At 41.3% G+C, this 21905-nt stretch overlaps 2 protein-coding genes across 4 annotated transcripts in view; both read right to left on the bottom strand.

Annotated features, from left to right (window-relative positions):
- LOC129859330 (F-box/LRR-repeat protein 7-like) overlaps positions 1 to 963 on the bottom strand; it is a 31275-nt gene extending 30312 nt beyond the window's left edge. Inside the window, exon 1 of the mRNA XM_055928970.1 lies at positions 526 to 963. Coding sequence (XP_055784945.1) covers positions 526 to 562 — 37 coding nt within the window. The 5' untranslated portion in view covers positions 563 to 963. The remainder of the gene's footprint in view (positions 1 to 525) is intronic.
- A 5864-nt stretch (positions 964 to 6827) lies between these two features.
- Positions 6828 to 17974, bottom strand: zgc:111976 (uncharacterized protein LOC553663 homolog). 3 transcript variants are annotated; one of them, XM_055928967.1, is made up of 17 exons: positions 17756 to 17974; positions 16781 to 16872; positions 11006 to 11081; positions 10749 to 10803; positions 10345 to 10477; positions 10217 to 10245; positions 10022 to 10093; positions 9867 to 9941; positions 9637 to 9713; positions 9448 to 9513; positions 9252 to 9363; positions 8966 to 9090; positions 8658 to 8776; positions 8270 to 8468; positions 7971 to 8066; positions 7754 to 7856; positions 6828 to 7597 (listed from the first exon to the last, which is right to left on the bottom strand). In XM_055928967.1, exons 1-17 carry the CDS (start codon positions 17760 to 17762, stop codon positions 7210 to 7212), a joined length of 1824 nt encoding a protein of 607 aa, XP_055784942.1. In that variant the 5' UTR covers positions 17763 to 17974; the 3' UTR covers positions 6828 to 7209. The 3 variants fall into 3 exon arrangements, with proteins under 3 accessions (XP_055784942.1, XP_055784943.1, XP_055784944.1); XM_055928968.1 differs by lacking the exons at positions 16781 to 16872; positions 17756 to 17974 and adding an exon at positions 15413 to 16084; XM_055928969.1 differs by lacking the exons at positions 16781 to 16872; positions 17756 to 17974 and adding an exon at positions 15162 to 15403.
- Positions 17975 to 21905: the final 3931 nt, after the last annotated feature.

Here is a 21905-nt window from a genome sequence, read left to right as displayed (position 1 = left end):
TCCTTCCATGAAATGTGTATCTTGTAATTTTGCAAGACAACATAGGCTATTATCACAATTAACAATCCTTCTATCTCATCTTTTTTTATGTCCCGATATAGGTTGTCACTATTATGCAATGAGGTCTGATGTTTACTTCCCATACAGTAAAGTCCCCTCACCTGGTACAGAAGGCCTATTGGTTGGGCTATAGGCTAGATGGAATAATCATTTGCATAAAATAATGTCTGCCATATAACTGGTTATAGCCTACTTCACTTTAAGAGTAAACACCCTGGCATGCCTTTTTGGTACAGGAAAGCTCTATTTTTGTATGCAACAAAATATTTGCTATTAAATGAGCAAGGATGGATAAAGGCCTTCTGAAATTATACTAATTAATTCAGTTGTGGAACAGCACAGAAGATTCCATTATATTCTAATACAAAACCATCAAGGTTGAATTCATAAAAGATAAGTTCGTTCTCAGTAGTTGGTTGCCCTGGCGAATGTTTCCTTCAAAGTTTGGGCATTCCAAATACTCACCCTCACTTCCATACTGTTTCCCATTGTTCGCACCCATCCTAAAGAATGCATAATCTACATGCAGAAGTCATTGGTATCCAAAAAAGCAAACATCCAGGATAAGCGTCCACACGCTATCATATGTGAAAAAGGAAATGATCACATAGAATTAAGGAAATTCAAAAATAATCTTTGTCATCGAATGGTTAATCCAGATGTTGACAGAATAACGGGGAAAGAAGACGTTTCGATTTTTACGCAAACCAATCCAGACTAGTTTCCAAGACGGTACGGGAAGCGTAACTTCTCTATCCAAATAGTTTGTTTAACTCCATAACTTTGGGGCTGCATTGTTCGAATAAATCCAGCATCAGAATAATATCAAATATACGTTTTAAATTAAAGCCCCTAAATGCAAGCAGCTGTTGCGGGTTGCGTGCAGTCATGGAGGCGTCCAGAACCATACCCAATAACTTTTGGCAATAAAGGGAAAACGCACTCCGCTAGTCTAGATTTAAAGAGACAGTGCACCTTATTTAAAGGGAGATTATGAAATAAATCAGAGGGAACCCCTTCAGTATACAATAACCTAGGCAAAATTGTACATGAAGCAAATGATACATTGGCATTGCACAGCATGATAGGCTATGATGAGCACATATTAGCTTTTGGACATACAGTATGTGATTGGAAGGATGTGCTATATATGTACATATCTATAACTGGTTGTTTCTGAATACCCATACCAGCTTCTAAATAGTTTGCAAAAAATAAATGTTTATAGTATGTGACATTTCGAAAATAGTACTCTGAATGCGTTATCGAAATGGGTAATTGCGTTGATTCCCGCCATTCGTTCATTTTTGTACAGCCTGTCAATGTATCTTATTATCAGCTGTTGTCAAACACGTGAGTCGGAAAAGATTCGTGTGAATTTTAGTAGATTAAACCTTGAAATGAGTATGCAGTTTAAGTATGTAGTATGCTAGTATGGCTATTCAAACACGACCTCTGTCTACGATTGTGACAATTTACTACTCTAGTAGTACTACCACCAATTTCCCACATGAAACTCCCATGACCAGGCTCTTTAACTATAAGTGGACATGGACACTATTCAAGTGTCAGTATTTGGCCCTACTCTTTAAATGGGAATGACTTTCCTGAGCATATAATAAGTGATAAAACTATATTATTGGAAACTTTCCATTGTTAATACGTTTAAACAGGAATAGGAAATATCAAGTTATGATATTTCTATCATCCAAAACATTAATTGAACTTCCTTTAGGTATCAAACCCTGTGGCCTTTGTGTTGTACTGACCATGGGAAAAAGTTAAATTCTTGTTTTGCTAAATTGCACAATCCATGTTTATACACTTATCATGGAAATACTGAAGTGTGTGTCTGTTCTATTGTTCCCAAGACATAATTTAAAAGAAATAAGGAAAATAATTGGTAACACTTTACTTGATATTCAGCGTCATTACACGTTATGACACGGTCATGACCATGCCATAATATGTCTTAACAGCTGACATAACCTGTTATAATATGGTCATAACACTGTCATGACCCACATTTTTACAGCTGTTGTGACATATATTGCGTAATTTTATGGCTGGTTATGACGCCTGCATAAGAATAAAACCTGAACATGGTTTCAGCCTAGCTCAGTGCTTGCTGTGGTGGTGAGGCAGCAAGCGGGAAAATACGGAGCGTAAGGGTTGGTAAAGTTCTCTAGTTGCGCAGTGATTGGCTCAGTGTTCTGTCACTCATGGGGACTCTACAGGTAGAGCTTGAAAATTCAAGCCCCTTGGGTGCTGCAATAGTTACATTAGAAGTTCCCATCCAAGAAGGCTCAAGGTCATCACCTTAGCTTTGATTGGACTGATCATGTCAACATCATACTTTCAAAATCTTAGCTACCAAGCTAGTAGTCATCATCATGAATCAAGTCGACAATCTAATGGCAAATCCTTTTCACTCCTTGCTATATGAAGAGAAATAATGAAGAGAAATAATAGATAAAACGCATCGGTGCTCATGGGCCATAAATATATATATATTTTACCTTTATTTAACTAGGCAAGTCAGTTAAGAACAAATTCTTATGTTCAATGACGGCCTAGGAAGAGTGGGTTAACTGCCTTGTTCAGGTGCAAAACGACAGTTTTTTACCTTCTCAGCTCGGGGATTCGATCTTGCAACCTTTCAGTTACAAGTCCAAAGCTCTAACCACTAGGCTACCTGTCGCCATTACACAACAATTTGGAAATCGCAAATTCATCAATGAGTGGTTTGGAAGGAATCAGTGGCTAACTGCAAGCATTGCAATCCCTAGCCTGCTATTCAGTGGAGTGGGTGTGTTGTCCAAGTCTAGGTCTAAGGGTCTCTTTTCCAAGCTTAAAAGGATAAACATTCAAAGTGGGCCATGCTGTCAATCCAGCATGACTTCTGCCGCGCTCAAAACAACTGGAAACTCGGACCTGGGAAATCTCAGACTTCAGTGAATTCAAGACAACTGGGGACTCAAAAAAAAGAGCTCCGACTGGGAAAAAATGTTTTGAACGGTCATCCAACTCAGAATTGGAAGTCAGGAACTCGGGCCTCTTTCTAAAGCTCCGATCTGAAGATCCCTGACGTCATCATGATTCAACCTTGTTATTTCCTAGTTGTCTTGAAAGCACCATACATCCAGAGAATGCGAAACTTTGACGACAAAGTTCGATGACAAAACTTTACTCACGAAGGACCGCCGCGTCACCTTCCTGTTAAAGTGAGCACAGCACAACAAGGTGAGTTCAAAAATGTCTTGTATGTTGCTTCATAAATTATTTAATATGCAAGGGAGATATGTATACTGTAGCTAATACTAACTGTATGTTGTGTAGTAAGCTGTTAGTAGCCAATGTGCCTTTCCCCTTATAACTTAGCCTACTGTTCTGACTTGGTGGTGCACCTGTAGCATATAGCCTGTTTTAGAGAAATGTCATCATCAAATATTGTAATAGCTTTAATTGTCTGCTTATATGCCCCCTTTATTTTCCTACGATTCTGACTTGGTGTACAGGTAGAATACTGTAAGAACGGCCCATGTTCTGAATTCTATCGCTGTACATTTCAAAAGTGCTAAACAAATAGTTATATTGACTACGTCCGTCCTAGCTCGCTCATTGTCTTAATCGAAATTACGGATTGCCTCAACCGCTCGTAGTCCCATTATGCCATAGTTTGTACATTTCAATCGTCAGTAGAAACCAAATTTGATTAAGCAAGTCAGCCATATCAGCAGTTTCTTTAAATTCAGTAAACTGTTTCGCTGCCAGACAAGGCTCCGCTGATAGCCAGGTGTAGCAGTGGTAAGGTGTTGGGACAGCTTTATGTAGTCCCTAACAGTTTGTGGTCAGCATTTGTCACCATTACATGCTGACCAGACTGGACACGTCGCAAAATAAATTTAGAAATCCATGTTATTCAATTATTGCACCCACACTGCTCGCGTGCGCCAATGAGCGTCTGCATTGCCAAGGGCTAAAATAGAACTCCTTTCTATTTCTGACGCAGATCGCACTGAAAGTCTCTCGCATCTCCTCATTGGTTATACCCACGTGGGTGATTGAAAGATGAACTGTTGCCGGTCGTCGTGGTAATACTATGAAATTTTAGATGGACCATCATATAAGTTGAAAGATGAAAAAGCCTGGAAGGAGGAGAGATGACTAGAAACGATTCGGTTGGCCGTTTTATGTGTGGATTAATTGTCGGGGTAGAGGACCTTGTGCATTTCAGGTAAAATAACAACTCAATGTTTATATCCCAGGACAAATTAGCTAGCAACAGCAAGCTAGCTAAATAGGACAAATTAGCTAGCAAGAGCAAGCTAATTAGCCATACGTGTTTAATGCTTTTCGACCTGTCCCCAAATTAATGTCATTGGTTCGGAGTTTGTTTTGATATTTTAACCTGCGTGTCATGATCGCGTCTGGTGTAGGTGGACAAAATACATTTATGCACGATTGCGCACGCACGCAGCCGGTTTAGGTTCCGTGTTATAATGCAAGTAATGTATTATTTAGTGTTGTGGCGTTGCTGGTATGCATTTTAAATCTCACCCCACCAAGACTTACATGCTAAAATCACCACTGGGTTATGGTATGGGCAGGCATAAACTAGGGACAACACCATTGCATTTTATTGATGGCAATTTGAATGCACAGAAATACCATGACGAGATCCTGAGGCCCGTTGTCAGGCCCATTCTTCTGTGCATGGATTCTACATTGTGTCCGAAATTTTCAATTGGTATCAAGAGACCTAACGTGGGCCAGGAAAACAATCCCCACACCACCACCGTGTTGATGATTGCGTGCCCACTGGAGCTGCTTCTTGTTTTTACCTGATAGGAGTGGAACCCGGTGTGCACATCTGTTGCAATAGCCCATCCAGAGCCGCGAAATTAAAAAAAAATATATTTTTTTAAATATTTAACTTTCACACATTAAAGTCCAATACAGCTAATGAAAGACACAGATCTTGTGAATCCAGCCAACATGTCCGATTTTTAAAATGTTTTACAGGGAAGACACAATATGTAAAGATGTAAATCTATTAGCTAAAAACACATTAGCATAATCCACCATCTTTTATTTGTCCACCAACACCAGTAGCTATCACCAATTCGGCTAAACTAAGATATTTATAGCCCCTAACCAAGAAAAAAACTCATCAGATGACAGTCTGATAACATATTTATGGTATGGGATAGGTTTTGTTAGAAAAATGTGCAAAAATGTCCTACTTTGAGCTGTTCTTCCATCAGTATCTTGGGCAAAGGATCCTTTCTTGGGTCTAATCGTCTTTTGGTGGAAAGCTGTCCTCTTGCCATGTGGAAATGCCAACTGCGTTCAGCATGAACTGGAAGCGTGCCCAGCGATTCACAGCGTTTCAGAAATAAATGTCCCAAAATCGCACTAAACGGATATAAATTGCTATAAAACGCTTTAAATTAACTACATTATGATGTTTTTAACTCCTATAACGAGTAGAAACATGACCAGAGTAATATTACTCCCAACAATAATGCTTGGAACAGGTGCGGGTCGGTGTCCTCCACGCGCATGACGCACCAAGAAAAGAGTTGCTAGCTACAGGGTTTTTTAATTTATAGTGCCTGTGATTGCGCAATCGACCCCATTCAAATCGTCATCACGTAAAGGCATCCAGGGGAAGACGTAAGCAGTGTCCGTATACTCATAGGAATAACATTGGCTTTAAAACTGACTCCAGAACAGTGGCCAAAATTTCTGAAATCTGACTCCATGTCAGGGAAATTGCTGTAGAATGGATTCTGTTCCACTTAGAGACAAAATGTCAACTCCTATAGAAACTATAGACTGTTTTCTATCCAATAATAATAATAATATGCATATTGTACGATCAAGAATTTTGTAGGAAGCCGTTTCAAAAATTACACGATTACCATAAATAGTGACAACAGCGCCCCCAGCCTTAACAGGCTAGTGTTGTACTGCGCCGTTATTTTTCTGTTTGTGGCCCCGCTTTCACGATTCTTGCTCTTTTCCTCCGATCTCTTTTCGCCCACAGGACTGCCGCTGACTGGATGTTTTTTTATTTGTCGCACCATTCTCGGTAAATCCTAGACACTATTCTGCATGAAAAGCCCAGGATGGCGGCCGTTTCTGAGGTACTTGACCCGGCACGCCTGGCAACAATGAATATACCAAGCTCAAAGTCGCTTAGGTCACAAATGTTTGCCCATTCTTACATTCAATCGAGCAGTAACTGAATGCCTCGATGCCTATTTTATATAGCATGCCACCGCCACGTGACTCACGTCTGTCTGTAGGAGCGATCTATTTTCATGAACGGGGTGGTGTACCTAATAAACTGTCTAGTAAGTTTGAGTGTATAGTAATGTATGCATTGAAGTCTATATTACTAAATTAAGTAGTTGTCCAATGTATTTTGGCTGTCGGACCACAGGAAGATTAGCTGTCGCCATTTCCTAATGGGGATTTCTTCTTTAATCTACTTGATTTTTGTCTGTCTATGAAGGGGTCAAATGCCAAGCCCCCAAACCTTTTACAGCCAACCATTGCTGCCGCACTGGAATGCGCACCAAGAATGTGTTCTACATCCTTCATTTAAGAGTTTTACTGACACATTTATATGCGAGAGTGAGAGGTAAATAAACAAATAAAAGGCAACTGCAGCCAATACCATAAAAACAGTTGTAACTAACAGGTCCTCTGGTCTGAGAATTGATACCTCCGCACACAATGATTGGTAGAGAGAGGAGTTATTAGAAATACACACTATATTCATATTGTGGTTCAAAGCAATTACAAATACATGCACAGTGCATGCTACGGTCTAAGATTGACATGTCATAAATTAGAGTAATATGTGAAGTTTAACACGCTGACGTCTGAAGCCCACTAACAAAGTAAAACAGTGCTAAGGGCTTGCTTATATGCTAAAATATGTTTTGGCAGGGACAGTTATAAGCAGTACAATTACTTTATATTAAAGTAATTATAGTTTAAAAGCCTATTATGCTGATGTGACAGCTACCTCAAAACTACTAATAGGTCAAAAAACTCATATTTTTATTGGATGGTTCTAAAAAATAAAGCTGACTTAAACATTTTAACCCCTTTGTGGGTCACGCATTAAACTGACTAGATAAGTTCTGGGAGATGGTTGTTGTGCATCCAATGTGAATACACACACACCGAGGCACAGGGGTAAGGGTTGGCAGTAGGGTTTGTATTGACTTCAGCAACAGACAGACAGAAGGCAGACTCTGCCTCCATTGGGGTGGTATCCGGCCCCATTGCATCCTGGGAGAACACGGCAGCGGTAGAGGGGGTAGTAGGGATGCCAATGGACTCCAGGCCAGAGCCAGAAGAGAGACTGCCGTCAGCCTCACAGGATATGGGGAGAGGAGAAGCAGGGCTGACATCTGCAGTGGATATGGTAGAGGAGCATGCAGGTAGAGGTTCTCCACGGGTCCTCTTGGACAGCCTCCGATTCAAGGCACGCATGGTCACAGGAATAGACATACATCTGAATCAGAAGAGCAAGACGATGAATATCGAAGACATGTAACCAACAACTCATTAAGTAAATACTTAGTGTAAGAATGTGGTCTCTGCCTAGAGACAAAATTAAGCAGTATGACTGAGAAATGATGGACCTAGTGAGAGAATGCAAAAATCAAACCTCTTTAGGACTCTGGAGACATATTCATCCATGGATTCTGACTCTGACCCCACTGCAAACAGACTGCAGGTGAGCTTCCGGGAGTCTGACACATTCACCAGCACTGCAAGACAACAATACACCACACTAAACCCCGAGTAGAGAGCATGGAGTGTAACATATTGCATTGTGATTCCGCTAAACCGACCCCTGCAGAGTAGAGATAACAAATACTCACAAACAGATAGAGAGTCACTGTCAGATAGGTGAAAGGTCACAGTAAGGCTGGAACCTGACTCAGGGAAGACCTCGCAGTATAGGTCACACACTGGACCTAGAAAAAGGGGTTTGGTTATAGCCAGGTCAACAATGTTCTCTCATATGAACAGTTTGACATCCTTTTGAGATAAGGATGCAACCATTCATCAGATTACTTAAGACACATTAGATACCAAACATGTAATAATTAAATAGTATTCTGTGACATTTGGGGATTGTAGGATTAGAACCCTGATGTATGCTCAGTTGCTTACTTACCTGGGCTGGGCCTGTGAGAGGTAATGCAGCTGGCCAGTAGAGTGTTAATTGCACACTGGTGGCGGAGCAGCTCCAGTAGGGCAGGGACATGGGCGGGGTGGGCAAAGGGTATGGTACTCATCAGCGCCCCCCTCAGAGCAGCTTCTTCCCATGCCGCCCCCGGCAGCACATAGCTGTGTATCTCTTTACCTGGGAGGGGCTGGATGGAGAAGACAGGTGTGTCAAAATGAATACCTTTGATGGAATGCTGAGTAGAAGAAAGTGGTGTAGGTCTTACTGTGCACAGCTGTCAATGATATAGTGCCAGTATGATATACGTTGTAGAGCAAAATGATAAGTCCATAAGCATTCAAATCCTGTTTTGGTTTAAGCATATATACACACAAACCACTAGAAAGTGGGCATCTTGGCCATCCCATGTTTTGTCGCCACCATCTTCCCCTAATAAGGTCATCATTAACTGGGGAAAAGGTGCCCACTGCAGGTCAGCATCAGCTATGGCAACATCTAGGAAACAGTTGCAGTTTGATCACAAGAAAGAAAGGGAGATACCTAGTCAGTTGTACAACAATGCGTTCAATTGAAATGTGTCTGGTATCATCCCAATGTGAATTACAGTGCAAGACGACCCATTTATTCACAGAAGACTATAAGCACAATTGAATCTTGCTAAAAGGATTATCAAAGCATACAAACCTGTAATTTGGCTGAGCTTCTCAACAAAGGAAGAGAGCATTGGTAGGGGTGGCTGCAGTTTGAGCTGGAAGCAGGCTGGCATCATTTCAGAGAGCACCTCACAGAGAGGACTGAACAATGGTAGACTGCAACAACAAAAAGCACAAACTCAAGCTCATTATTAACATAGCTGTCTTAAATTTGGGATTTCATCCTAATATGGGGAATTCCATGTTTTGCATTTAGAAAACCTCAGATATCAATGCATCATTTGAAAATAGTAATATAATGACATTGAGATAGTTACCCCTGGGCGTCAAGCTGAGGTGGCTGTGGGATGACAGATGCCACCTGGAGCTTGTGTGTAGTGTCAGTTGGCCCCACTGTCACCAAGGCCAACTGGCCAACACTGCCTCGCTCTGCAATCCCATAGCAGAAAACAGTACTTTCTTTTTATTAAAGAAGTAACATTCAAATGCAGTTGCGAATGTTCCAAAACATACCTGAATCAGACATCTCCAACAGAATGTCAGAAGGGCTGATGTAGTATTGGATAGTCATTGGGATACCTGAATAGGACAGACAAAAAAAAAGAAGCATATTTCTGTTAGTCATTGAGGGTGATCGAGCAGCTAAAGAAACAACTAGGGGCTTTCTGGCTAATGGTCTTGCTCCTTTTAGTAGTAACCTACCTTCGCTCCCTGCCGTAAGATAGCCAATCCTGCCATTGAGAATCATGTCCACTTGAAGATTGCACTCCCTCAGTGCTCTGAAAGGAGAAAAACATTTGTGAATATTTCAACACAATGGTATAGGATTTCATTCAAGACAATCTCTAGCTTATTGAATTCTCACAGCAAAATGCAGGAGTCACAATTCCTTCTCTATTCAACTTCGGCCATTCTAATTACATTTCACTAACCTTGGCAAATGGGATATCTTCTGTAGATCTTTCCCCAAGAACTGAAGGGCTGTGTAGACCTTGATCTTGGTCTCACTAAAAAATATTAGACTGGTTAAGCGGCATGATAACAGGCCAATGACATTGAATATCAACTAGAGGTAATAAGGCAGTACTTGTCTCCAGGGATGTTGTACAGGGAGGAAAGGCCTTTCAGTTTCACTGAGAATTCTTCAAACTTCTTTGACCTGCGCAGTAATAAACAGATGGGGGTAATCTGAAGTGCCAACAATGTATACTTTGTTAGAACTTGGTAAAATAAATCTCAGGTGACAAATTGTATTAGTCAGACCGTATGTATTACATCTTACTTTAGCAGTTGAAGAAGTGACTCGCTTGACTGTAACACACCAATAAAAAAATTGGCTTGAGTGACATGAGTAATTTCAATCATTACAAAATGTCTTCCTATATAGGAATGAAACAATCAGTCTAATACCAGAGGGGCTTCTCCGTGTTGGGCCAACTTGACGTCCTCCACCTCTCCCCCAGGCAGCAGTAGGACCTCTAGGTAGAACATGTCGGCTGTGAGGTAACAGGTTGTCTCAGTGGGGCTCAGGTGGGACCCCATCCTGTACAAGACAGAGGTCAAGGCTCAATAATGAGAAATGCCATTGCAAACACCAAGAGTGCGATGGAGGTTATTTAGTGTATAGCATCAAATGAATTCCACACTGCACAGGCCTAAGAATCTTTCAATCCAAAAATCAGGAAACTCAAAAGATGCTGCACTGATTTGGAGCATTCAACATGGGTAGAGGTCCCTGGATTATCCAGTAGAGGGACACAAAGTCTAGGCATTATATTACCGAATGAAAACAGATTACAAAATCATCACATTACCCTCTCTGTTTGGCTATTATCTCCAACCGTGATACCATGGCGCTCAAAGACGACACTGGAACAGAAAACGGTTTGGGAAATGTTTCATAAACAGTTGTAATTTGAGTGAAGTGACCATACAACAAATAGCAGGCAACAATCATAACTCTGCCTGATGACCTTCAACTGGAATGGAGTGCATTGCAACGGATACTAGTCTATGCAGAAGATTGAATTTAGCTGATGTTGTGAATACAAATAGCTCATGTTTTGTTTACCAGTCAGTGCTTCATGGAGTATTTTCAGACACCTAATCAGTGGTTCACAGGGTTTGGTGTCACCTCTCGATTTGTCCTATAAAAATACAGATGAAGACATTTTTGGAGCAGCTCAAGTATCCTGAGAGAAAGCACTTACTACATACTATGACAGAGTTTGAGAAGGCGCATCTCTTGAGAGTCTTTAGGAACTGAAGGAACTTAGGGCTTAAGACTGAGCAGCATTGTTGAGGGCAGACATCTAGATGGCCTAGGCCCAACTCCAGCTGCCTTATCCCCTCGGACCTCACATCCCTGTCCGCCCAACAACCACTCTCAACCCCACCCCCAACAGGCCCCGGAGACTGACCGCTGCCAAGCTGAACTTCTTTCCGAGGCCACAACACAATCATCCCCAGTCGTGGAGTGCAACTGGACAACGGCCATGGATGGATCAGGATAGATTCGTCACATCCGAGTCCAGAAAGCAGTATCCAACTGACACAATTCCAAAAACCTTTCAGCCCATTCTAAAACGACAAACAAGAGCTTTTCAATTGTACCACCACTGACGTTGAATCTAAACAATGATAGCTCTGGGTAATGTGTTGGGACGGGGGTGGCAATTAATATTGGAAATGATTCCTGTTGGTGACAGATCATACCAGTTAGTCAGTCAAATAAGGGACCAGTTGTTTATGTAGAGTTATACTAATCTGGCTAAAATCATCTTGGAATGCCAACATCTGGAAGGCATTTCAAGTCTTGTGGCTGAACGGTCACGGATGTTTCTCCTCAAAACAAGTTTGGTGAAACATTAGCCCAAGATGTACTGTTAAGGAGTGAAGGCTAGCCTACTCCATTAACATCCAAGACCCTTCCTTATATGTAATGGTCAGAGGTAAACTGGCTCTGGCAGCCAACTACGCCATCTAAACGTGAATCGATTCTTAATCGCGATACGGTTCTGGAAACATAAGGCCCTCTACTTTTAAATTGAATAGCAGATCGTTTTAACCCCCGCAGCAAAATGTGTCCGCGGGCATGCCCCCCAGGATATTTTGGGGGTAGAATGACTGAGGTCACAGACATTCTACTCCAAAATGTATGAAAATGTAATTATGTTGACAATATCAAAAGATAGACCTGATGAGAGCCACTGCACTGTAGGGAGATGAGGAGCAAGTGGTGTCTGTGTGATCGTGGCTCTCATTTGCACCACTGCTCATTCTGTTTGCTACAAATAGCCTATACATTGTAACTTGTCATTGATCTTAAAATGGATAGTATGTGTTTTTTTGGCAATTAAACCCTTTTAATCTGACTCTGTAAGGAAAAACTCACGGATACCATTTGTCTATGCGTGCAGTTGGAAGGAAGTTGAAGGTAGTTTTGCCAGCCATATCTAACAAGCATTTCTACAGGAAGAGCTAGCTGTTCCCATAGACTTCCAGTCAAACTGCGCGCAGAGACAATTATGGTATCCATGAGATCATCTGACTCAGGGTAAGTAGAAAAAAGCATAATTGCTGAAGTCTCGCACTATCCTTTTATAAGTGCCTCTGCAGAGAGATATAGAAAACTCAGCAAAAAATAAATAAACATCCCTTTATCAGGACCCTGTCTTAAAAAGATCATTCGTAAAAAATCCTTCTACTGACTCTGAAAAACACCAAAAGAAAGATGCCCAGGGTCCCTGCGCGAACGTGCCTTAGGCATGCTGCAAGGAGGCATGAGGACTGCAGATGTGGCCAGGACAAAAAATTGCAATGTCTGTACTGTGAGACGCCTAAGACAGCGCTACAGGGAGAAAGGATCGTCCTCGCATTGGCAGACCACGTGTAACACCTGCACAGGATCGATACATCCCAACGTCACACCTGCAGGACAGGTACAGAATGGCAACAACAACTTCCCAAGTTACACCAGGAACACACAATCCTGCCATCAGTGCTCAGACTGTCTGCAATAGGCTGGACTGAGGGCTTGTAGGCCTGTTGTAAGGTAGGTCCTCAACAGACACCACCGGTAACAACGTCACCTATGGGCACAAACCCACAGTCGCTAGACCATACAGGACTGGCAATAAGTGCTCTTCTCTGACGAGTCGCGGTTTTGTCTCACCATGGGTAATGTCGGATTCGCGTTTATTGTTGAAGTAATGAGCGTTACACTGAGGTCTGTACTCTGGAGGGGGATCGATTTGGAGGTGTAGGGTCCGTCATGATCTGGGGCGGTGTGTCACTGCATCATCGGACTGAGCTTGTTGTCATTGCAGGCAATCTCAACGCTGTGCGTTACAGGGAAGACAACCTCCCTCATGTGGTACCCTTCCTGCAGGCTCATCCTGACATGACCCACCAGCCATACTGCTTGTGACTTCCTGCAAGACAGGAATGTCAGTGTTCTGCCATGGCCAGCAAAGAGCCCGGATATCAATCCCATTTAGCACATCTGAGACCTGTTGGATCATAGGGTGCGGGCTAGGGCCCTTCCCCCCAGAAATGTCCAGGAACTTGCAGGTGCCTTGGTGGAAGCGTGGGGTAACATCTCACAGCAAAAACTGGCAAAGCTGGTGCAGTACATGAGGAGATGCACAGCAGTACTTCAGGCAGCTGGTGGCTACACCAGATACTGACTGTTACTTTTGACCCCAACTTTGTTCAGAGACACATTATTCAATTTCTGTTAGTCACATGTCTGTGGAACTTGTTCATTTTATGTTTCAGTTGTTGAATCTTGTTATATACATACAAATATATACACATAAGTTCACTGAAAATAATCGCAGTTGACAGTGAGGACATTTCTCTTTTTGCTGAGTTTATATAACGTTCAAAAGTTTGGGGTCACTAACAAATGTACTTCTTTTTGAAAGAAATCAAATTTTTTGTCCATTAAAATAACAATTGACCAGGCATACAGTGTAGACATTGTTAATGTTGTAAATGACTATTGTAGCTCGAAACGGCTGATTTAATGGAATATCTACATAGGCCCATTATCATCAACCATCACACCTGTTTACCAAAGGCACGTTGTGTTAGCTAATCCAAGTTTATTATTTTAAAAGGCTAATTGATCATTAGAAACCCTTTTGCAATTATGTTAGCACAGACAAAAACTGTTCTGATTAAAGAAGCAATAAAACTGGCCTTCTTTAGACTAGTTGAGTATCTGGAGGAAGTCCTCAACTAGCAGCTTCATTAAATAGTACCCGCAAAACACTAGTCTCAACGTCAACAATGAAGAGACTACTCTGGGATGTTGGCCTTCTAGGCAGTTGCAAAGAAAAAGCCGTATCTCAGACTGGCCAATAAAAAGAAAAGATTAAGATGGCCAAAAGAACACCGCCAAGAAGGCCAGCATCCCGGAGTCACCTCTTCACTGTTAACGTTGAGACTGGTGTTTTGCAGGTACTATTTAATGAAGCTGCCAGTTGAGAACTTGTGAGGCGTCTGTTTCTCTAACTAGACACTAATGTACTTGTCCTCTTGCTCAGTTGTGCACCGGGGCCTCCCACTCTTTCTATTCTGGTTAGAGCCAGTTTGCGCTGTTCTGTGAAATGGAGTAGTACACATCGTTGTACGAGATATTCAGTTTCTTAGCAATTTCTCGCATGGAATAGCCTTCATTTATCAGAACAAGAATAGACTGACGAGTTTCAGAAGAAAGTTCCTTGTTTCTGGACATTTTCAGCCTGTAATCGAACGTACAAATGTTGATGCTCCAAATACTGAACTAGTCTAAAGGCCAGTTTTATTGCTTCTTTAAATCAGCACAACAGTTTTCAGCTGTGCTAACATAATTGCAAAAGGGTTTTATAATGATAAATTAGCCTTTTAAAAAATGAAAAAACTTGGATTAGCCAACACAACGTGCCATTGGTACACAGGAGTGATGGTTGCTGATAACGGGCCTCTGTACACCTATGTAGATATAAAAACCTCTCCAGCTACAATAGTCATTTACATCTTGAACAATGTCTACACTGTATTTCTGATCAATTTTATGTTATTTTAATGGACAAAAATTGCCTTTCTTTCAAAAACAAGGACATTTCTAAGTGACCCCAAACTTTTGAACGGTAGTGTATATTGATTTATTTACCATACTTTTGGGAGTGGTGTAAATTTAAATGACTATAGGGTAAACAATCAAATTTATTTATAAATACCTTTTTACATCAGCCGATGTCACAAAGTGGTATACAGAAACGCAGCCTAAAACCCCAAACAGCAAGCAATGCTGAAGCTTCTGTTCACACTGATTAACGTGTAGACAGAGCGTGAGGACTGTTACACACATTGGCAGCACCGTTATAAAAGCTTCAACTGAGAACCAAGATGAAGTATTAGTCCATGTTCTGGATCGAGTTTGTATCTTGATCTAGCAGCAAAACACTAAACCAATGTTTAACTTATCTACCTGTTATCTACCAGTTCCCATGTCGGAGGGTATATCCGTGGTCAGTGGACGGTAGTGAATGCGTCGACGAGCTGTGCCCAGGAAGTAATTCAATCCAATTGTTAGATGCTAACACCCCATCTCCATATCAAAATCAAAACATGGATTCCATGTTGTGTAGCATGCTGACCAGACACGTCACGTGCATCGAAAAATAAATGTAGAAATCCATGTTATTCAATTATTGCGCCAACGAGCGTCTGCGTTGCCAATGGCTAAAATAGAACTCCTTTCTATTCCTGACGCAGATCGCGCTGAAAGTCCTGCCTCTCCCATCCCCTCATTGGTTTATAGAAGCAGGTACCCACGTGCCATCTCCTCATTGGTTGTACCCACGTGGGTGATTGAAAGACGAAATGTTTTGCCGGTTGTCCTGGTAAAAGTGTAGATGCCAATATCACCATATAATTTCACAGATGAAAAGCCTGGAAGGAGGAGAGATGACTAGAAACGATTCGGTTATCCCAGGACAAATTAGCTAGCAACAGCAAGCTAGCTAAATAGGACAAATTAGCTTGCAAGTGCAAGCTAACTAGCTAAATCCCAAATTAATGTAATTTGTTCAGAGTTTGTTTTGATATTTTAACCTGCGTGTCGTGATCGCATTTGGTGTACGGGGTCAAAATAAATGTATGCACAATGGCGCACGCGCGCAGCCGGTTTGGGTTCCGTGTTATTGCCTTGGGAGCATGCCTTCATGATTGGGTTTGTGGCTCGCATCCAACTTTTAGGTGCATACACCGCCACCTACTGTACTGGAGTGTGAGGTCAGTCATGGCCTACCTACATTCAATTCCGGTAATACAAAATTGGGAAAAAGGATAATTTCCCTGCCAACTATTAGCCCTCACTAAAAAATGTAAAACCCCACCCCATTCCACTATTTAATCCTACTCCAGGCCAACGGTCTGGGAGGACAGAACACTACCACTCAACCCCCCCCTTGCAACTCTTTTGCAGTAAAACCTCACAACAACAAGTACTTCTTTGCAGCTGCCACCACAGCCTCTATTTTCTGTGACTTACGTTCCATTTCTGCAGTGCAGTTGACAACAACGGCAATGAATGCTAAGAAACCCACATTATTCCCATTCCTCTCTGCGTACTCAGAGGAATCCTCTCAGGATCCCTCACTCTGTACCCATCTTCCTCTAACACGCTCTATACTGCTTCAGCATACATACATACATACTACTCTGATCCTGTAAACCTCAACCTGCCTTTCTCTCACCGGACACCTCCGATCTCCAGTCCCATTGCTAGACTGAGAAACTCGGTCTTGAACCTGGGCTAGGTGAAACATTTCAGAAATAGTTCACTAATACTTACCATACACCTGCGAACCAGTTTAAAGGTCTCATTCCATGTCTTTTCTGCATATTTTGAGTGCAGGTCAGAAATGAAGGACTTACACCCAACCACTGATGGGCAGAAAATTAAGTGTTTAAGATACAAATACATTGGATGGCGACATCAAACAGAAGACAGCAGACTGGAAATAACAATTGCCATTGTGTGAATGGGGTCAAAAACCAGGCTGAGCCTCTATTGGCTATACATCTGCGTTCAATTGCTTCCCTCAATTACAACATTTTGAATATTTACCTCGGTATTGCCCTCTCTGAATTACATTAGTTCGCTAAGCACTAGTCTGACTAAATCAGGTTGTAATGTTCAATTAGTTGGTACACACCCAAAACTAATGACTGCAAAACTGTGAAATTTTTGTTTAAAAGCCAGAATGTTGAATAAAATTATATTTGCGCTTATTCTAGCAGTTGGCTGTGCAGTTTGTCCTTCAGCCGCTCCCAATTTGAGACATATCCGCAGGAAAGTATGGATTACAATTTTATTTTTGGTGCAGTGCTGAAGTTGACATTTCTATCACTTGGCCCATGCGTAAAACCATGTAAATAACTAATGATTTCAGTTAGTATGCATGCAACACGTACACACGTGTTTGCTCATGACCAAAGGCAGGTGTAAAAGATGGAAGTAGCCTACATGCACGCAATGCATGCAATCTAACTGAAGTCTGCAGGTGTTTACATGGTTTTACGCATGTGCCAGATGATAGTAGACATTTCTACCTCAGTACCAGCGCTCTAAAAAGTTGGGTAAACAATAGTTTACCGTGGATATTTCAATCATCTGAAGGTCCAACACCACGGACAACCAGTAGACAAAGTTCAAATGTAATTTTATTAAACACCGTGGCTTGTGAGGAACGGTCACACGATGTTGCAGTCATTAGTTTCAGTCTGTATCAATTAATTTATCAGAATAGCCAAGCACATCTCTCACCTGCCATCTTCAATTATATCTTGAACCAGAAGTTGGTGCCCATGCGGTTTCAGAAAGAAAAAAACTGTCGCGTTTCCTCTAACAGGCCTACTGAAACGGGTCCAAAAAAAAAAGTGTATGTGATGATACGCACAGAGAGAGCTCCATCAAGTGGGATATGACACCAATGATTTAAATACCCACAGTAGGTGACGATCAGGGGGAGCCGTTTTGAAGCCACTGATCCTCCATCTTGGCGCACCCCACCGGTGTGAAATATATTTTGGAAACTATAGAAATGAATCAAGGTAAAAAATAAATAAAAAATGTTCAGTAATTATTTTAGACACCTTAATGTTTCAATTATATTTAATTTGAGCTTAACCAAAATGAAAAAAATATAAAACATGTAAGTATAATTTTTAAAAATATTTTATGTTACTGCCCTCAGTAAAACAAAACAAAAATACTTAAATACCCGGTATATGTAATTTTGTCCTTGAAACATTGAAATAATTAATTCAAACCTATGGAGGACTTCCTCATCTGGGAAGTGCCAATATGGCCTACCAGTGGCTTCAGACTCTCATTGGCCAATACATATTATTCACATCCAGGGTTTATATACATTATTGCATCAAGTTATTCCTTCTTTTAGCGCCAAACACAGACTGTTTGTTCATTTGTCTAACGATTTCAAGCGCATTCCAATTGTAACACTATTTAGAGACTATAAATTCAATTATTAGTCATTATTAATTTATACTCTAAATTAGAGTATAAATTTCATATCGCCAAACTGTCGCTTACTCACTGTGGATTGTTTGTAGACTGGACTGATTTACTGCAGATTGCTCACATATTGGTCACACCCACATCGTTATCCAGCAGGTGCAGGCACTTAATAACGTTCTATGTTTTTCTTTTTCTTTGGAATTTGATTGGCGGATTGCATCCAACTTTTAGGTGTGGTCAGTCACGGCCTACCCACATTAAGTTATCTTCATTAGGCCTGTTCTATGTTGAGCGGTGTGTTTCCTAATATCTATATCCCGTAAAGATGCCCTAGTTAGAAATTGCTATGCCTTTTCCTGGTTGCTAAAATTGTAATAGTTTCCCTATTTGCAATTTATGTGACAAAACAAGCAAGTATAGTTTAGAAAATCATTGTACCATCTAAACCACTGTGAAATATATTTTCCAAAACCAAAAATATTGTATTTTCACCTGTTTGAAGCTGTTGTACAAAACGGAAAGTAAAACATGCAAATGAAATTTAAGAACAGGAAGCATAGAAATAATGCACATAGAACAGTTCTACTGCTTCTTAAACTTGCTTTCAATGAGAATGACAGAACTATATGCTTTCAATGAGAATGACAGATCTTCAACACAGATTTCTATGTGAATTTAGTGGGTTGCCCAAAAAGTTACATATTGCAGCATTAAATATTTATGTGATATTATGTCCTGATATTGTGAAATGTAATAGCCTTTGCATTGGCCATTGATACAATAACTATTGAGAAGTATTGATTATTTTGTGAAATATTAATGTTAAATGATGAAATTACAGTTTATGTGCATTTTGGATTATCACAGTGTTAGGCTTTAATACTTTGGAATTTTGGTAAAGATGTCCTTTATCTACTTCCCCAGAGTCAGACAAACTCATGGATATCATTTTTATGTCTCTGTGTCCAGTATGTTAGCGTTCGCTCGCAAACCCACCTCTAGCTTCCTTCATGCTGGACACAGAGACATAAAAATGTAATCCACTAGTTCATCTGACTCTGGGGAGGTAGAGAAAGGGCCTCAATGCCAAAATCCCGAAGTATCCCTCTAGTCTGTTCTGGTCGATACTTGGGGTGCGTTCAGCAGGAAACAACGGTTTGCAACGTCCAGATATAAATATGTTATGTAAGCTAGAAGAAACATGCCTCACCGACCATTTAGGCTATGTTGACACAGACAGCCCAATTCTATTATTTCTTTAGCTAATTGGTCTTTTAGTGGCCTCCGTCTTGACGCTGGAGAGACATTAAGGTTTTAAAGTTAATTTCCTGCAATTCTAGATATTTTGCCATGGGGCAGAGATAATATTCACAATTTTAAATCTAATTTCCTGCAATTCTACACATCACAAGGATGGTGAAGAAGGCATTGGGAAAAGTGGATGCAGTCAAAGTAACCAGGAGTGGTATGTTGTTGATATTGTGTGTATCTAAAGAGCAAAAGGAACGTGTAGTGTGGCTCGCAAAGTTATCGGTGCATGAAGTGGACAGCTTTGATATCCGGAGCAGGGCACAGGTAAAAGGTGTTATCTCTGGCGTCCCGTTGGATATTGATAATCAATATCTTAGGCAAAGAATTACAGGAGTAGTTAATGCACGTTGATTGAGCCGTATGGATAATACTAAAAAGGAGCAAAGTGTATCTCTATTATTGATGTTTGATGAAGAGTATCTACCATCCTATGTAAATCTGGGCTATATAAGAGCGTTTGTGCAATACAAGAAATGTACAAAGTTTGGCCACGTGTCAAATGTTTGCAGGCGGAAGGAATACGTTATTGAACGGTCTGTGAATGTAAAATGTTGCAACTGTGGTGGGGATCATATTCCCGAATTCCCTGAGTGCCGTGAAAGACGTCGATGTGTCAAAGATCATGGCTGTAAAGCACATCTCCTATGTGGAGGCGGTGAAGAGAGTTGAAGGGGCAAGAGGCCACAGTTCTGAAGAAGATATGGCGGTGGATGCACCGCAACCAGTTGCAAATGATATACCTCAGTCAAGTTATCTGGATACATTTAGTGTGAAGAAGGTGGATTTTGTAGCATTTATAGCCTCAGTTATTAATTGTACTGCACAAATGTCCAAGAAGCCCAAGCAGCTGAACATCATTATAGCTGCAGCTGAGAAGTTTTTGGCCTCCAAGACTTCCCGGCAGAAGCACTGCAAGGACTACTGTCGCCAGAAAATGTCCCGCCTTCACAGGATCCTTCTGAGCCTGTGTATGGACTTGATTATAACAGAAAAGCAAGCAGATTCATATTGTATGGAATTGTTATATATTTATTTGATCTTTACCCTACATTATTTCCTTTTGGGATCTTTATTATCCACCTGTACAGTAGGTGGTGGAATGCACATATAATTGTGGCGTACGCCATTATACCAAAGAAGAGGTGGTCGGATTGGTGAAGTGTGTAGAGTTGAACCATAGTTCGGGGAATGGGAAATGGTGGCGAGTAGTGCGGACGGAATGGAGAAAAAGTTGGTGAAGCATCAGCTGTGCTGGAATGCGAACAATATGGGTGTCAGTACGGATGTTATGGAGCTGGAGGATGAGGGTCAAGGACCGGAATGGTCGATAGTGGAAAGCCAGGAAGAGGAGAGATCAAGATACAGAAAGCAGTTGAGCGTCTAATTTAAAAAGCATAAAGAGGGCCAAGTTAGGAAGCAAGATTAGTGATGTGTCGGAGTGGAAAGTTGTCATGGTGTTTGATGAGACCACAGGGCCTCACACTCTGTCCATCTAACTAATGCCGTAGAGAAAGGTAGGTGAAGTGAAATTAGCTTGGTTCATTGGTAGCCAAGCTCAGCAAGAGAAGATTTTGGAAATGGAAAAGTTTAAAAGCCATGTCCCTGGTGCTTATGCTAGATTGAGGGGAGTCATCACTGTGGCAGAGTGATTGAGGCCAAAAGGTTGATCAGTAGGAAAGAGGGTCAAAGATGTGAAAGCATATCAGTGATGCTGAGTTTTGAGAAAGTCTTGCTGAGAAAAATACAGATAGGACTCCTTAGTTTCAATGTTAGAGAATTTGTCTCAAATGCACTGCTGTGTTTTAAATGCCAACAAATGGGACATGTAGCTGCTCAATGTAAAGGAAAGAAAAGATGTGCCAAGTGTGGAGGGGAACATGATTACGGTGACTGGAAGCAATGTGAAGGTTAAGTGCTGTAATTGTGGGGGAGAACACAGTGCAGCATTTGGTGGATGCCAGGTACAGAGAGAGGCTCAGAGATATAAGATCAGTCATGATGTATCGTATGCAGAGGCCGTAAAACAGATTGGTAGAACTACAGTGCGGATTTATGGAGTTCACATGGATGTACCTGTAGTATATGTACTGACTGTCGGGGCTGGTGCTTCTGATGGTCCTGGCAT

This window comes from Salvelinus fontinalis, chromosome 7 (assembly GCF_029448725.1).
Source record: "Salvelinus fontinalis isolate EN_2023a chromosome 7, ASM2944872v1, whole genome shotgun sequence".
Classification (NCBI taxonomy): domain Eukaryota; kingdom Metazoa; phylum Chordata; class Actinopteri; order Salmoniformes; family Salmonidae; genus Salvelinus; species Salvelinus fontinalis.
Note: the sequence above shows the minus strand (reverse complement) of the source record. Positions and strands in the feature narration are given on the sequence as shown.